The 17237-nt window shown below is 45.4% G+C and overlaps 1 protein-coding gene across 1 annotated transcript in view; it reads left to right on the top strand.

Annotated features, from left to right (window-relative positions):
• Positions 1-17237, top strand: part of LOC110173713 (signal peptide, CUB and EGF-like domain-containing protein 1) — a gene marked incomplete at its 5' end in the record, with an annotated part of 198737 nt that overhangs the window by 127592 nt on the left and 53908 nt on the right. Inside the window, one exon of the mRNA XM_055160027.1 lies at positions 272-388. Within this exon, the coding sequence (XP_055016002.1) occupies positions 272-388 (117 nt within the window). The remainder of the gene's footprint in view (positions 1-271; positions 389-17237) is intronic.

The raw sequence follows: 17237 nt of genomic DNA, 5'->3' as shown, positions 1-17237 counted from the left end.
GAGGAAGTGGACGATTAGGTGACAGGTGATTGGTTAAGAGTCAAAAGTGAAGTGACAGGAAGTAGAAACTGTGAGGAAATGCAGTCTTCGTGGTTGTATTTCCGTTTCAGCTCTGGACCGTTTGAAAACAGGAGCAAAGACACGGCGTCACGTTGACTTTGTGAGAACACCGCTGTCTGTGCATGGACCTCCTCTAACCCCGCCCCTCGGCCCGGTCGCCACGGAGACACGCACAGCCTGACTGAGTGACCTCTTCTTGTCGTCCGAACAGAAACCTGCGCGGTGAACAACGGCGGCTGCGACCGGACGTGCAAGGACACGGCCACAGGGGTGCGCTGTAGCTGCCCTGTGGGATTCACCCTGCAGCCCGACGGGAAGACCTGCAAAGGTGAGTCCAGAGACGCAGAGACACACAGAGACAGACACACACAGAGACACAGACACACAGAGACACAGACACACACACAGACACACAGAGACACAGAGACACACAGAGACACAGAGACACACACAGAGACACAGAGACACACAGAGACACACAGACACACAGAGACACACAGAGACACACAGACACACACACAGACACACAGAGACACAGACACACAGAGACACACAGAGACACAGACACACAGACAGACACACACACAGACACACAGAGACACGCAGAGACAGACACACAGAGACGCAGACACACAGAGACACAGACACACAGAGACGCAGACACACAGAGACACAGACACACAGAGACGCAGACACACAGAGACACAGCAGACACACAGACACACAGAGACGCAGACACACAGAGACGCAGACACACAGAGAGACACAGAGACACAGACACACAGACACACAGAGAGACACAGACACACAGAGACAGACACACAGAGCAGACACACAGAGACACAGACACACAGAGACACACACAGACAGAGACAGACACACACAGACACACAGACACACAGAGACACACAGAGACACAGACACACACAGACACACAGAGACAGACACACAGAGACACAGACACACAGAGACGCAGACACACAGAGACACACAGACACACAGACACACAGAGACGACACAGACACACAGAGCAGACACACAGAGACGCAGAGAGACAGACACACAGACACACAGAGAGACACACAGAGACACAGACACACAGACACACAGAGACACACAGAGACACAGACACAGACACACAGACACACACAGAGACGCAGACACACACAGAGACACACAGAGACACAGACACAGACACACAGAGACAGACACACAGAGACGCAGACACACAGAGACACACAGACACACAGAGACGCAGACACACAGAGCAGACACACAGAGACACACAGAGACAGACACACAGAGACGCAGACACACAGAGACACAGACACACAGAGACACAGACGTGAGCGCTGACAACAGACATGGATAAAAACATGTGTGAACTTCCAGATAAAACTGTGTTCAGAGCGATGTTCAGGGCGTCTGTGTGGAGGCGTCCGCCGCCTTTTCCGACATCCCTTCGTCACAGCATCTTTATTTACACATGCCGATGTTACGTCTAGGGATGGGCATTAGATTAAAGTTTCTTAATCAATCGTCGGGAGAATTAATGATCAATTTTTGATTAATCATTAACGTTTTTATATTAAAATGATGATCATTATTTATGCAGATTGGTAATAGTAACAATAATAAACTCAACTTTACACCTGCAGGTACCTGACGAGTACGGGCAGATAGTTGCTGAAATGGGCGTGTTTTAACATTATGAATTTTACGGGCGGATCGTGATTACACACGGGTGGGTCAGGACTAAACCAGGACTGATTTTGGACTCAAGAGACAGAGAACCCTGAGCCCACGGAGCAGAGTGTCTCCAAAACGTGATCGGGTGACATCTGTGCTGACCTCCGTGAGGCGTGGAGCTCTGCGCTGGTCCTTTCACCTGCAGTCACCCGACGGTCTACGCGGGCGAACCTCTGAGCCAGTCCCGACAGTGAGTCCTAGTTCAGTCCTGGTTTACTCCTCCTGGTCCAGTCCTGGTTCAGTCCGTGGCATGTATCTTCTGCTCAGTAAATAATCCCTGTGAAGTTTTGACAGTCGAGTCGCGTCTGTGAATTCGTGTTTGTACTGAAAAAAAATAGTTTTGTTTCATTTCGTGATTGTAATTCTTCAAGTCGTAACACTTCTGATGGATGCTTCAGTTAGAATGTTTTTAATTTGTGTGTGATTTATCGCGGGTTAACGGACGGTTGCGAAGCTGGACTCTGCGGGTGTGGGTCTCCAAAAATGAACCCGTGCAGGACTCTGACCTCTCCAGATCCACATCAGCCCGTTTGACATTATAATGTGTTTAATGCAGCTTTGACACATTTGTTTACATTTTACACAAACTTAAAACCACATGACTCATGATGATGATGATGATGATGATGATGATGATGATGGTGATGATGATGATGATGGTGATGATGATGGTGATGGATGATGATGATGATGATGATGATGATGATGATGATGATGATGATGATGATGATGATGATGATGATGATGATGATGATGATGATGATGATGATGATGATGATGATGATGATGATGATGATGATGATGGTGATGATGATGATGATGATGATGATGATGATGATGATGATGATGATGATGGTGATGATGATGATGATGATGATGATGATGATGATGATGTGATGATGATGATGATGATGATGATGATGATGATGATGATGATGATGATGATGATGATGATGATGATGATGATGATGGTGATGATGATGATGATGATGATGATGATGATGATGATGATGATGATGATGATGATGATGATGATGATGATGATGATGATGATGATGATGATGATGATGATGATGATGATGATGGATGATGGATGATGATGATGATGATGATGATGATGATGATGATGATGATGATGATGATGATGATGATGATGATGATGATGATGATGATGATGATGATGTGATGATGATGATGATGATGATGGATGATGATGATGATGATGATGATGATGATGATGGATGATGATGATGATGATGATGATGATGATGATGATGATGATGATGATGATGATGATGATGATGATGATGATGATGATGGTGATGATGATGATGATGATGATGATGATGATGATGATGATGATGATGATGATGATGATGATGATGATGATGATGATGATGATGGTGATGATGATGATGATGATGATGATGATTATGGTGATGATGATGATGATGATGATGATGATGATGATGATGATGATGATGATGATGATGATGATGATGGTGATGATGATGATGACCGACATGATCGGTTTGTCTCTCGTCTCAATAGAAGTGTCCAATAACCTGACATGAAAGAGAGAGGACAGAGAGAGAGAGAGAGGAACAGAGAGAAGAGGAGAGGAAGAGAGAAGAACAAAGAGAGAGAAAGAGAGAGAGAAGAACAAAGAGAGAGAAAGAGAGAGGAACAGAGAGAGAGGAGAGAGAGAGAGAGAGAGAGAGAGAGAGAGAGGAACAGAGAGAAGAGGAGAGGAAGAGAGAAGAACAAAGAGAGAGAAAGAGAGGGGAACAGAGAGAGAGGAATAGAGGGAGAAAGAGAGAGGAACAGAGAGAGAGAGAAAGAGAGAGGAACAGAGAGAAGAGAGGAGAGAGAGAGGGGAACAGAGTGAGAAAGAGAGAGGAACAGAGAGAAGAGAGATAGAAGAACAGAGAGAGAGAGAGAGGAACAGAGAGAGAAAGAGAGAGAAGAACAGAGAGAGAGAGAGGAACAGAGAAGAGGAGAGAAAGAGAGGAACAGAGAGAGAGAGATGAACAGAGAGGAGAGAGAGAGGAACAGAGAGAGAAAGAGAGAGAAGAACAGAGAGAGAGAGGGGAACAGAGAAGAGGAGAGAAAGAGAGGAACAGAGAGAGAAAGTGAGAGGAACAGAGAGAAGAGGGGAAAGAGAGAGAGAGGGGGAGGGAGAGAAAAGAAGTGAGGAAAAGGAGAGAGCAGAGAGGAGGAGGAATGTGACACTGTGGTGTTGATCTCCGGATTCTTCTGCGTCTCACCACACGACGCTTCACAAACTGTTTAAACACAGAGACTCCTCCACCCACACGTACAGCGCCACCTACAGACAGAGAGAACACCACCACCACCACACACAGCGCCACCTACAGACAGAGAGAAACACCACCACCACCACACAGCGCCACCTACAGACAGAGAGAAACACCACCACCACACAGCGCCACCTACAGACAGAGAGAGAAACACCACCACCACCAACACAGCGCCACCTACAGACAGAGAGAAACACCACCTACAGACAGAGAGAAACACCACCACCACCACACAGCGCCACCTACAGACAGAGAGAAACACCACCACCACCACCACACAGCGCCACCTACAGACAGAGAGAAACACCACCTACAGACAGAGAGAGAAACACACCACCACCACCACACAGCGCCACCTACAGACAGAGAGAAAACACCACCACCACCACACAGCGCCACCTACAGACAGAGAGAACACCACCACCACCACCACACAGCGCCACCTACAGACAGAGAGAGAAACACCACCACCACCACACAGCGCCACCTACAGACAGAGAGAGAAACACCACCTACAGACAGAGAGAAACACCACCACCACACAGCGCCACCTACAGACAGAGAGCCACACACGCCACCTACAGACAGAGAGAGACCACCACCACCACCACACAGCGCCACCACCTACAGACAGAGAGAGAAACACCACCACACCACCACACACCACCTACAGACAGCACCACCTACAGACAGAGAGAGAAACACCACCACCACACAGCGCCACCTACAGACAGAGAGAGAGAAACACCACCTGAGACCACCACACACAGCCACCACACAGCGCCACCTACAGACAGAGAGAAACACCACCTACAGACAGAGAGATTGTGAAGTCCAGTGGTGCAGCAGCTTCACTTTCACTTTTGTTTCTCATATTGTGCACTTTATGCACGACGCACGAGCTCTTATTTTGATGAAGAACTTTAGACTTTTACTCTGTGGTGACCTTGACGGAGGAGAAGAATGGAGAACTTTACGCAGACTCGTTTGGACACGTCTACACACGAGCTCCACACTGGAGATCTTCACCAATGAGGAGCAGAGTTTTGGTTCATTTTTTCTGTTTGGCTTAAATTTGGTGCAGACACTGCAGAGTGTGACTAGATGTGGATTTATTCTGACGCACTTTGGCTTTTAGACACGATAAACGCCCCGTGCTGGAGACGTGATGTTTTGGGTGGACGTAAGTTTCACGCTGCTCACTGTTTCTTCAGCTCTTCAGTTTTAGCGGTGAGACACTCTGTTCTTTGTTTGGACACTTGTAGAACGTGTAGAACATGTAGAACATGAGCGTGTTTGTGTCGTACATTTGCACAGAGCTCAGTCGTGACTCCTGAAACCTGCAGATAAACTGAAGCGGTGAATGTGGCTCAGCACGTCATGTCTGTGCAGAAACTTAAACGAGCTGCATTTTAGTTTTATTTGTGATTTAATTTACACTTCAATCCCTGCAAAGTTTGTACATTAACGAGGCCCACAGGAGATCAGTGTGTGTTTCTGTCGGGGGCCGTGGCATCATGACTGTGATCATCCTCCACGTGGACGATGACATCGATGACGATGATGACACAGTGTCGAGCTCAGTTGGATTCAGACATAAATATCTTGATGCCTGTCGGTCTCGGATCAGAATCGGTCACTGCAGACGAGGGTCAGACTCTGACAGAAAAAAATGACCTGAGACATGGAGCTGACTCCAATTTCGCTGCTGTAACTGCAGAACCTCGATGAGCTTCATTTGACTGGAGCTCAGTCCTCGTCTTTACAGATCAGGAGCGACAGGCGCCTGTCGTAAAAACTGTTGTTGTGTCGTTAGGCAAGACACTGTGTGTGAGTGATGACGGGGGTCGGAGGGACCGATGGTGCAGATTGGCAGCCTCGCTTCCGTTAGTCTGTCCCAGGGCAACAGTCGTATCTTAGCACCACTGGGTCTGAATAATGTTCTGTGAAGTGTCTTTGAGGGTCCAAAAAAACACTGCATAAAACTGATGCATTATAATAATAATAATAAGTATTATTGTTATTATTATTATTTACAGAGTCTGTGGACACAACAGAGACACAGAGACCAGGCTCTTTGTGTGTGTGTGTCTGTATGTGTGTCTGTGCATGTGAGTGTGCATGTGAGTGTGCATGTGAGTGTGCATGTGAGTGTGCATGTGAGTGTGCATGTGAGTGTGCATGTGAGTGTGCATGTGGGCGGGTGCGCTCCTGTCATGTGTGTAGTGTTTGTTGTGAGTGGGCGGGACTTTAATTTAGTGGTTTACAAACCTGCTGTTTGTGCCTCTGCTCGCCCAGGTGGTCCTGTCTGCTCCTGTCTGCTCCTGTCTGCTCCTGTCAGCTCCTGTCTGCTCCTGTCTGCTCCTGTCAGCTCCTGTCTGCTCCTGTCTGCTCCTGTCAGCTCCTGTCTGCTCCTGTCTGCTCCTGTCAGCTCCTGTCTGCTCCTGTCAGCTCCTGTCTGCTCCTGTCAGCTCCTGTCTGCTCCTGTCTGCTCCTGTCAGCTCCTGTCTGCTCCTGTCTCTGCTCCTGTCTGTCCCTGTCTCCTGACTCTTTCTCCTGCTCCTGTCAGCTCCTGTTTGTGTCACGGCTGCAGTGTGTGTGTGTGTGTGTGTGTGTGTGTGTGTGTGTGTGTGTGTGTGTGTGTGTGTGTGTGTCTGTGTGTGTGTGTGTGTGTGACAGTTTTCAGTTAAAGTGACAGAGAGAAAGGAGGAAGAGGAGGATGAGGATTAAAAGGGGGAGAGAGAGGAGGAGACTGAGGAGGAATGAAGAGGATGTGGAGAGAGGGAGGAAGAGACAGAAGGAGGGAGGAGGGTGAGAGATGGACGGAGAAAGAGGAGAGAGAAGGAGGGAAGAGAAAGAGAAAAAGGAGGGAGAGAAGAAGAGATGAGAGGATAGAGAAGGGAGAGACAGAGGAAGAGAAAAGGAGATGGAGAGAAGAGAATAGAAAGGAGAGAAGAGAGAGAATACGGGAGAGGAGAGAAAGAGAGTGTAAGAGAAGAGAAAGAGGGGGAGGAGAGGAGGAAAGACGACAGATGTGACAGGAGGAGGAGCGACGGAGGGAAAGGAGAGTATGGAGGGAATTCGGGGGGAGGAGGAGAAGAAGAGGCTCAGAGGCTGTTGACAGGAAAAGAGGAGGAAAGGGGGAGGAGTGGAAAAGAGTGAGAAGGAGGTGAGAGGGGGATGAGAAGAGGAGGAGGAGGAGGAGGAGGAGGAGAGGCCCAGGAGCCGCTGCAGATGTCTGATTAAAGAGCAGAGAGTGAAAGAACAGAACTGCACTTGAAAACATTTACTCTGACGAAGAAAAGAAAGAAAACACAGAGAGAGAGAGAGAAGAGAGAGAGAAGAGAGAGGGAGGGAAGAAGAGAGGAAAGAGATAGAGAGGAAGAAAGGGGAGGGAGGAAGGAAAAGAGGAGAGAGAGAGAGAGGGAGGAGAGATGGGGGAGAGGAGAGAGAGAGAGAGCAGGAAGGGAAGAAGAGGGGAGAGAGAGAAGGCAGGAAGGGGAGAGGGGGAAGAGGGAGGAAGAGAGAAAGAGAGAGGGATGGAAGGGAGAAAGAGAGGGGAGGGAGGGAGAGTGGAGAAGGAGAAGTGAAGGGAGAGAGAGGGGGAGGGAGAGAGAGGGAGGGAGGAAGAATGGACGGGGGGAAGGGCAGAGTGAAAAAGGAAGAGAGAGGGAGGGAGAGACAGAAGGAAGAGAGGAGAGAGAAAGAGAGAGAGAGGAAGAGAGGGGAGGGAGGAAGGGAAAGAGGAGGGAGAGGGAGGACAGATGAGGGAGAGGAGAGAGAGAAGGGGAGAGAGAAAGAGAGATAGGGAGAGGGGGAGAGAGGAAGAGAGGAGAGGGAGAGAGAGAAAGAGGGAAGGGAAGAAGAGGGGAGAGAGAGGGAGGAAAGGAAGAGAGGAGAAGGAGAGAGGACAGGGAGCAGGAGAGAGGGAAGAAGAGAGGAGAGAGAGGGGAGAGAGAGGGAGAGAGAGAAAGAGAGGAGAGGGAGGAAGGGGGAAGAGAGAGAGAGATAGAGAGCAGAGGAAGGGAAGGAGAGAGAGAGAGAGGGAAAAGGGAGAGTGTAAAAGGAGAAAGAGAAGTGGAGGGAGGGATAGAGAGAGAGAGAAGGAGGGAGGGAGAGACAGAAGGAGGGAGGAGAGAGAGAGAGAGAGAGGGAGGAAGGAAGGGACGAGATGAGAGAGACATAAAGAGAGGGAGAGAGAGAAAGACAAGAGAGAAAAAAGTGGAGGGGGAGAAAGAAGGAAATAGAGGGAGGAAGAGAGGAGAGAGGGAGGGAAGGAAAGAGGGGAGAAAGTGAAAAAGTGAGAGAGAGAGAGAGGGAGAAAGAGCATAGGGAGGGGGAGAGGAGAGAGAGAGAAGGAGGGAGGGAAAGAGAGTAAAAGGAGAGAGAGAAAGGAGTGTGGAATAATTTTTTTAATTTTCTTTTTCTTTTTTGTTTTCAGTCGGGTTTTTACTCAACTTTGACTTTTTGGAGTTTCCCTCATGTTCAAACACTGTTCCTGTTGTCGTACAGTTGTAGGGAGTATTATCTGTTACATAAGGGTGAGTTGTTGTACAGTTGTAGGGAGTATTATCTGTTACATAAGGGTGAGTTGTTGTACAGTTGTAGGGAGTATTATCTGTTACATAAGGATGAGTTGTTGTACAGTTGTAGGGAGTATTATCTGTTACATAAGGATGAGTTGTTGTACAGTTGTAGGGAGTATTATCTGTTTACATAAGGGTGAGTTGTTGTACAGTTGTAGGGAGTATTATCTGTTCCATAAGGGTGAGTTGTTGTACAGTTGTAGGGAGTATTATCTGTTCCATAAGGTGAGTTGTTGTACAGTTGTAGGGAGTATTATCTGTTACATAAGGGTGAGTTGTTGTACAGTTGTAGGGAGTATTATCTGTTACATAAGGGTGAGTTGTTGTACAGTTGTAGGGAGTATTATCTGTTACATAAGGGTGAGTTGTTGTACAGTTGTAGGGAGTATTATCTGTTACATAAGTGTAAGTTGTTGTACAGTTGTACAGTTGTAGGGAGTATTATCTGTTCCATAAGGTAGTTGTGTACAGTGTGTCTGTACATAGTTGTTGTACAGTTGTAGGGAGTATTATCTGTTACATAAGGATGAGTTGTTGTACAGTTGTAGGGAGTATTATCTGTTACATAAGGGTGAGTTGTTGTACAGTTGTAGGGAGTATTATCTGTTACATAAGGTGTGAGTTGTTGTACAGTTGTAGGGAGTATTATCTGTTACATAAGGGTGAGTTGTTGTACAGTTGTAGGGAGTATTATCTGTTACATAAGGGTACATGTTGTACAGTTGTAGGAGTATTATCTGTTACATAAGGATGAGTTGTTGTACAGTTGTAGGAGTATTATCTGTTACATAAGGATGAGTTGTTGTACAGTGTAGGGAGTATTATCTGTTACATAAGGGTGACATGTTGTACAGTTGTAGGGAGTATTATCTGTTACATAAGGATGAGTTGTTGTACAGTTGTAGGGAGTATTATCTGTTACATAAGTGTGAGTTGTTGTACAGTTGTAGGGAGTATTATCTGTTCCATAAGGATGAGTTGTTGTACAGTTGTAGGGAGTATTATCTGTTCCATAAGGGTGAGTTGTTGTACAGTTGTAGGGAGTATTATCTGTTACATAAGGATGAGTTGTTGTACAGTTGTAGGGAGTATTATCTGTTACATAAGTGTGAGTTGTTGTACAGTTGTAGGGAGTATTATCTGTTACATAAGGGTGACATGTTGTACAGTTGTAGGGAGTATTATCTGTTACATAAGGATGAGTTGTTGTACAGTTGTAGGGAGTATTATCTGTTACATAAGGATGAGTTGTTGTACAGTCGTAGGGAGTATTATCTGTTACATAAGGGTGACATGTTGTACAGTTGTAGGGAGTATTATCTGTTACATAAGGATGAGTTGTTGTACAGTTGTAGGGAGTATTATCTGTTACATAAGTGTGAGTTGTTGTACAGTTGTAGGGAGTATTATCTGTTCCATAAGGGTGAGTTGTTGTACACTTGTAGGGAGTATTATCTGTTCCATAAGGGTGAGTTGTTGTACAGTTGTAGGGAGTATTATCTGTTCCATAAGGGTGAGTTGTTGTACAGTTGTAGGGAGTATTATCTGTTACATAAGGTGAGTTGTTGTACAGTTGTAGGGAGTATTATCTGTTACATAAGGGTGAGTTGTTGTACAGTTGTAGGGAGTATTATCTGTTCCATAAGGGTGAGTTGTTGTACAGTTGTAGGGAGTATTATCTGTTACATAAGGATGAGTTGTTGTACAGTTGTAGGGAGTATTATCTGTTACATAAAGTGAGTTGTTGTACAGTTGTAGGGAGTATTATCTGTTACATAAGGATGAGTTGTTGTACAGTTGTAGGGAGTATTATCTGTTCCATGAGGTTTCACTGAAGTTAGTTTATGAAAGTGACTGAACAGTTGATGACTTTAGACTTTAGAAATTAAACCGGTTTAGGATTTTCCAAACGGTCCGACTTTTGTCCTTCATATTTCCATCTCTCTCTCCGTCCATGTAGTGCGGCGTTTTCATTGGTCTTCGTTGGTTTTAGTTGGTTTTCTTTGCGTTTTCTTTGTGTTTTTTTTGGTTTTCATTGGTCTTTGTTGGTTTTTGTTGCATTTTCGTCGGTTTTCGTTGCGTTTTCGTCGGTTTTCGTTGCGTTTTCGTTGGTTTCCCTTAGTTTTTGTTGGTCTTCGTTGCGTTTTCGTTAGTTTATATTGGTTTTCGTTGGTCTTTGTTGGTCTTTGTTGTGTTTTCGTTGGTTTTTGTTGGTCTTTGTTGCGTTTTCGTTGCGTTTTCCTTGGTCTTCGTTGCGTTTTCGGCGGTTTTCGTTGGCCTTCGTTGGTCTTCGTTGCGTTTTCGTAAGTTTTTGTTGGTCTTTGTTGCATTTTCGTTGGTATTCGTTAGTTTTCGTTGGTCTTTGTTGCGTTTTCATTGGTTTTCGTCGGTCTTTGTTGTGTTTTCGTTGTGTTTTTGTTGGTTTTCGTTGGTCTTTCGTTGGTCTTTGTTGGTTTTTGTTGTTTTTTGTTGGTATTCTTGTGTTTTTGTTGGTTTTCATTGGTTTTCGTTGGTCTTCATTGGTTTTCGTTGGTTTTCGTTGGTCTTCGTTGGTTTTCGTTGGTCTTCATCGGTCTTTGTTGGTTTTCTTGTGTTTTCTTGTGTTTTCGTTGGTTTTTGTTGGTCTTCGTTGGTTTTCGTTGGTCTTCGTTGGTTTTCATTGGTCTTTGTTGTGTTTTCGTTGGTTTTTGTTGGTTTTCGTTGGTTTTTGTTGGTCTTCGTTGGTTTTCGTTGGTCTTCGTTGTGTTTTTGTTGGTTTTCGTTGGTCTTCGTTGGTTTTCGTTGGTTTTCGTTGGTCTTCGTTGGTCTTCGTTGGTTTTCGTTGGTCTTCGTTGTGTTTTCGTTGATTTTTGTTGGTTTTTGTTGGTTTTCGTTGGTCTTCGTTGGTTTTCGTTGGTCTTCGTTGGTTTTCGTTGGTTTTTGTTGTGTTTTTGTTGGTTTTCGTTGGTCTTCGTTGTGTTTTCATTGGTCTTCGTTGTGTTTTCGTTGGTTTTTGTTGGTTTTTGTTGGTTTTCGTTGGTTTTCGTTGGTCTTCGTTGGTTTTCGTTGGTTTTTGTTGTGTTTTCGTTGGTTTTTGTTGGTTTTTGTTGGTTTTCGTTGGTCTTCGTTGTGGTTTTCGTTGGTCTTCGTTGTGTTTTCATTGGTTTTTGTTGGTCTTCGTTGGTTTTCGTTGGTCTTTGTTGGTTTTCGTTGGTCTTCGTTGGTTTTCGTTGGTTTTCGTTGGTCTTCGTTGTGGTTTTCGTTGGTTTTCGTTGGTTTTCGTTGGTTTTCGTTGGTTTTCATTGGTTTTCGTTGGTCTTCGTTGGTTTTCCTTGGTTTCGTTGGTTTTCGTTGGTCTTCGTTGTTGTTTCGTTGGTTTCGTTGGTCTTCGTTTCGTTGGTTTTCGTTGGTTTTCGTTGGTTTTCGTTGGTTTCGTTGGTCGTTGGTTTCGTTGTGTTTTCGTTGGTTTTTCGTTGGTTTTCGTTGGTCTTCGTTGGTTTCGTTGGTTTTCGTTGGTTTTCGTTGGTCTTCGTTGGTCTTCGTTGGTCTTCGTTGGTCTTTTTCGTTGGTCTTCGTTGGTTTTCCTTGGTCTTCGTTGGTTTTCGTTGGTTTTTATCGGTTTGTTGTTGAACAGAGTGGAGCGTGGGGTCAGTCTAATACCTGGACAAACAGAGCGTCTCCTCGTCCTCGTGTCCGGCTCTGCTCCAGGATTTAGTCGCGCTCAGGTTACAGCAAATCTATTCCACTTAATTACTTTTTACTCCAAATATTTGCTCAGACGCTCCAGCCCTCTCTCCATCTCTCCATCTCTCCATCTCTCCATCTCTCCTGTTCACTCTCTCTCCATCTCTTTCTCCATCTCTCTATCTCTCTCTCCCTCTCTCTTTCTCTCTCTCTCAATCTCACTCTCTCCATTTTCTCTTCCCCTCTCTCTCTCTCTCTGTCTCTCGCTCCCTCTCTTTCGCCCTCTTTTGTTCCCTTGTCCTCGCTCTCTCTCTTTCCTTTTTTCTCTCTTCTTCTCAGTCTTCTCTCTCTCTCTCCCTTTCATTCTCTCATTCTCTCTCTCCCTTTTACTCTCTCTCTCTCCCTTCCTCTCTCTCGTTCTCTCTCTCTCTTTCACTTTCTCTTTGTCTTTCTTTCTCTCTCGCTTCCATTTTCTCTCTCTCTCTCTTTCTCTCTCTCTCTCATTCTCTCTATCTCGTTCTCTCTTTCTCTCTCTTGTTCTCTCTCTTTCTCTCTTCCACTCATTCTCTCTCATTCTGTCTTGTTCTCTCTCTCTTTCTTTCCCTCCCTCTGTTGTTCCGTCCCCTCTCTCTCTCTCTTCTGCCCCTTCTCTCTCTCTCGTTCACGCTCTCTCTCTCCCCCTCTCCCTTTTTCTCTCCCTTTGTTCTCTCTCACTCCCTTTTTCTCTCCCTCTCTTTCCTGATCCCTCTCTTTTGTTCTGTCTCGTTCTCACTCTCTTTCCCTCTCTCTGTCGTTCTCTCTCCCTCCCTCTCTCATTCTCTTCTTGACAGCATCGCGTGCACTTTCACTTTCACACTCAGATTTCCACATAAATCCGTTGCTGGCCTCGATGAGCTGCATTTGTCCGTCAGGTTTTTAAACTTTCTAGACAAACACGAACACAAACACAAAATGTCAGACTGACGACAACAAGGTGCTGCAGTCTCCTTAAATAAGGGGGAGGAGTCTGGAGGCGAGACGGGATTGGTCAGGCGTAAAAGTGTTCCACCAATCACGGACCGGGACTCACACAGCAGGATTCAGAACAGCAAAATTTAAAGCACATGCGAAGTTGTGTGTTGTGTTGTTGTGTGTGTTGTGTGTGTTGTGTGTGTTGTGTGTTGTTGTGTGTGTTGTGTGTGTTGTTGTGTGTGTTGTGTGTTGTTGTGTGTGTTGTTGTTTGCGTTGTGTGTCTGTTGTGCGTCTGTTGTGTTGTTCTGCTTCATTAGCGGCCCACTGTCTGTGTGTGTTGTTTTGTATGTTGTGTGTGTTGTGTGTATTGTGCATCTTGTGTGTGTTGTTGTGCGTCTGTTGTGTGTTGTTCTGCTTCATTAGTCGCCTGTTGTTTTGTATGTGTTGTTGTTGTGTGTATTGTGTGTTGTTGTGCGTCTTGTGTGTTGTTGTGTATATTGTTGTGCGTCTGTTGTGTGTTGTTGTGTGTCTGTTGTGCGTCTTGTGTGTTGTTGTGCGTCTTGTGTGTTGTTATGCGTCTTGTGTGTTGTTGTGTATATTGTTGTGCGTCTGTTGTGCGTCTGTTGTGTGTTGTTGTGTGTTGTTATGTGTATTGTTGTGCGTCTGTTGTGTGTTGTTGTGTGTTGTTGTGTGTGTCTGTTGTGCGTCTGTTGTGTTGTTCTGCTTCATTAGCGGCCCGCTGTCTGTGCGTGTTGTTGTGTGTTCTGTGTGTGTTTTTGTGTTGTTGTTGTGCGTCTTATGTGTGTTCTGTGTGTGTTTTTGTGTTGTTGTGCATTTGTTGTGTGTCTGTTGTGTTGTTGTATGTGTTGTGTGTTGTTATGTGCTGTTGTTGTGCGTCTTATGTGTGTTTTTGTGTTGTTCTGCTTCATTAGCGGCGGGCTGTCTATGCGTGTTGTTGTGTGTTCTGTGTGTGGTTTTGTGTTGTTGTGCATTTGTTGTGTGTCTGTTGTGTTGTTGTATGTGTTGTGTGTTGTTATGTGCTGTTGTTGTGCGTCTTATGTGTGTTTTTGTGTTGTTCTGCTTCATTAGCGGCGGGCTGTCTATGCGTGTTGTTGTCTGTGTTGTTGTGCATGTTTGTTGTGTGTTGTGTGTCTGTTGTACATGTGTTGTGTGTATTGTGAGTTGTTGTGTGTTGTTGTGCATGTTTGTTGTGTTTTTGTGCATCTGTTGTGTGTTGTTCTGCTTCATTAGTCGCCTGTTGTTTTGTATGTTGTTGTTGTGTGTATTGTGTGTTGTTGTGCATCTTGTGTGTTGTGGTGTGTTGTTGTGTGTTGTTGTGCGTCTGTTGTTGTGTTGTTCTGCTTCATTAGTCGCCCGCTGTCTGTGTGCGCTCGCTCTTTATGACTCTGAGGTCTTTGGAGTTTTGTATGTTGTAGTTGTATGTTGTTGTGTGTCTGTTGTGTGTCTGTTGTGTCTTGTTGTGTGTTGTTCTGCTTCATTAGTCGCCCGCTGTCTGTGTGCGCTCGCTCTTTATGACTCTGAGGTCTTTGGAGTTTTGTATGTTGTAGTTGTATGTTGTTGTGTGTCTGTGTGTATGTTGTTGTGTGTTGTTGTGTGTTGTTGTGTGTTGTTGTGCGTCTGTTGTTGTGTTGTTCTGCTTCATTAGTCGCCCGCTGTCTGTGTGCGCTCGCTCTTTATGACTCTGAGGTCTTTGGAGTTTTGTATGTTGTAGTTGTATGTTGTGTGTGTCTGTTGTGTGTCTGTTGTAGTTGTATGTTGTTGTGTGTTGTGTGTTGTTGTGCGTCTGTTGTGTGTTGTTCTGCTTCATTAGTCGCCCGCTGTCTGTGCGCGCTCGCTCTTTATGACTCTGAGGTCTTTGGAGTTTCCTGGAGCGTGTGGACTCTTCCTGTAATCGTCCCCGAGCCGCCGACGGAAAAACTCGTCCGCTGCCAGTGTTTTGTTTTCTTTATTTCTGTTTGTTTAATGGCTCCTGAGTCTAATTCCTTTGGCTTTAAACCACGAGGAGAATGCAGCGGCGTTCACGGGGGACGAGAAACAAAACAGGAATCCGCAGCTCCAAATAGGGCAGAGATTCATCACGGCCCAATCAGAGTCGGGACGCCGCGGTGAGAAAAAGGCGAAGGCCGCACGTTCTCGAGTGACGTCGTTTCCTCCGCCAACGAGAAAATATGAAAAACACGTCAGATATTCCTTTTATGAAACGATCTGAGCCGTTCCGACGCGTCTCCTCACACACGACACGACACGACACCACCTGGAGAGTTTTCAGTCACGTCCTCAAAAAAAACAGACCTGGACTTTACTCTGAGTCTGCAGAGCTCAACATGTTCTGGTCCACCTTGTGATGTCATCAAGTGGAGATATGTTTTGTTTCATTCACACACGTTTGAGTAACACTGTTTTAGTCCTGGTCTAGTCCTGGTTTAGACCTGGTTTAGTCCTGGTTTAGTCCTGGTTTAGACCTGGTTTAGACCTGGTTTAGTCCTGGTTTAGTCCTGGTTTTAGACCTGGTTTAGTCCTGGTTTAGAGTCCTGGTTTAGACCTGGTTTAGTCTGGTTTGTTTAGACCTGGTGGTTTAGTCCTGGTTTAGTCCTGGTTTAGTTAGTCCTGGTTTAGACCTGGTTTCCTGGTTTAGTTTACCTGGTTTAGACCTGGTTTAGTCCTGGTTTAGACCTGGTTTAGACCTGGTTTAGTCCTGGTTTAGACCTGTTTTAGTCCTGTTTTAGTCCTGGTTTAGACCTGGTTTAGTCCTGGTTTAGTCTGGTTTAGACCTGTTTTAGTCCTGGTTTAGTCCTGGTTTAGACCTGGTTTAGTCCTGGTTTAGACCTGGTTTAGACCTGGTTTAGTCCTGGTTTAGACCTGGTTTAGTTTAGTCCTGGTTTAGTCCTGGTTTACCTGGTTTAGTCCTGGTTTAGACCTGGTTTAGTCCTGGTTTAGTCCTGGTGGTTTAGACCTGGTTTAGTCCTGTTTTAGTCCTGGTTTAGACCTGGTTTAGTCCTGGTTTAGACCTGTTTTAATCCTGTTTAGTCCTGTTTTAGTCCTGGTTTAGTCCTGGTTTAGACCTGGTTTTAGTCCTGGTTTTAGTCCTGGTTTAGTCCTGGTTTAGACCTGGTTTAGTCCTGGTTTAGACCTGTTTTAGTCCTGTTTTAGTCCTGGTTTAGACCTGGTTTAGACCTGATTTAATCCTGGTTTAGACCTGGTTTAGTCCTGGTTTAGACCTGGTTTAGTCCTGGTTTAGACCTGTTTTAGTCCTGTTTTAGTCCTGGTTTAGACCTGGTTTAGACCTGATTTAATCCTGGTTTAGACCTGGTTTAGTCCTGGTTTAGTCCCGGTCTAGTTCAGTTCTAGTCATGGTCTTGTTCTGGTTCAGTCCAAGTCTCGTCCTGGTTTAGTCCTGGTTTAGTCCTGGTTTAGTCCTAGTTTAGAACCAGGACTAAACCAGGACTAAACCAGGACTGAACCAGGACTAATCAGTCAGTTCAGTTTGATTTCCGTCTTTGTGCTGTTCCTCTGATCTGTAAAGCCTCAGATTGACTCCATAAGGCTCTCACGCGTGTGTTTTCCGAGATCGTTCAGAACATGGACGTCGACGACACCGACCGCACTATTTACAAAGACTTTAACATTTCTGTATCGTTAAAATCGCTTTTGCCGTCACGTTCCAAACAGGAAGTTCACATGTGGCTCTTCTGGCTCCTTCTGACTCTGGCTCCCGGTGACTCACACTGGGATCTTGTGGCTCGTCTTTCTGGACCTGCCGCTGTGAGTCTTGTCATTTCAGTCTTAAATGTTCGTATGAACCCGCGACACAGGATCCTGAACTTTTCATTTCGCTGTTTTGTTCCTAAATCAACATATGAACATAAATAACGGACCAATCAGACGC

The sequence above is a fragment of the Boleophthalmus pectinirostris genome, unplaced genomic scaffold (genome assembly GCF_026225935.1).
Source record: "Boleophthalmus pectinirostris isolate CB_2022bp ecotype Guang Dong unplaced genomic scaffold, ASM2622593v1 HiC_scaffold_2826, whole genome shotgun sequence".
Lineage (NCBI taxonomy): Eukaryota > Metazoa > Chordata > Actinopteri > Gobiiformes > Gobiidae > Boleophthalmus > Boleophthalmus pectinirostris.
The sequence above is the reverse complement of the archived record's forward strand: the minus strand, read 5'-3'. Positions and strand labels throughout refer to the sequence as shown.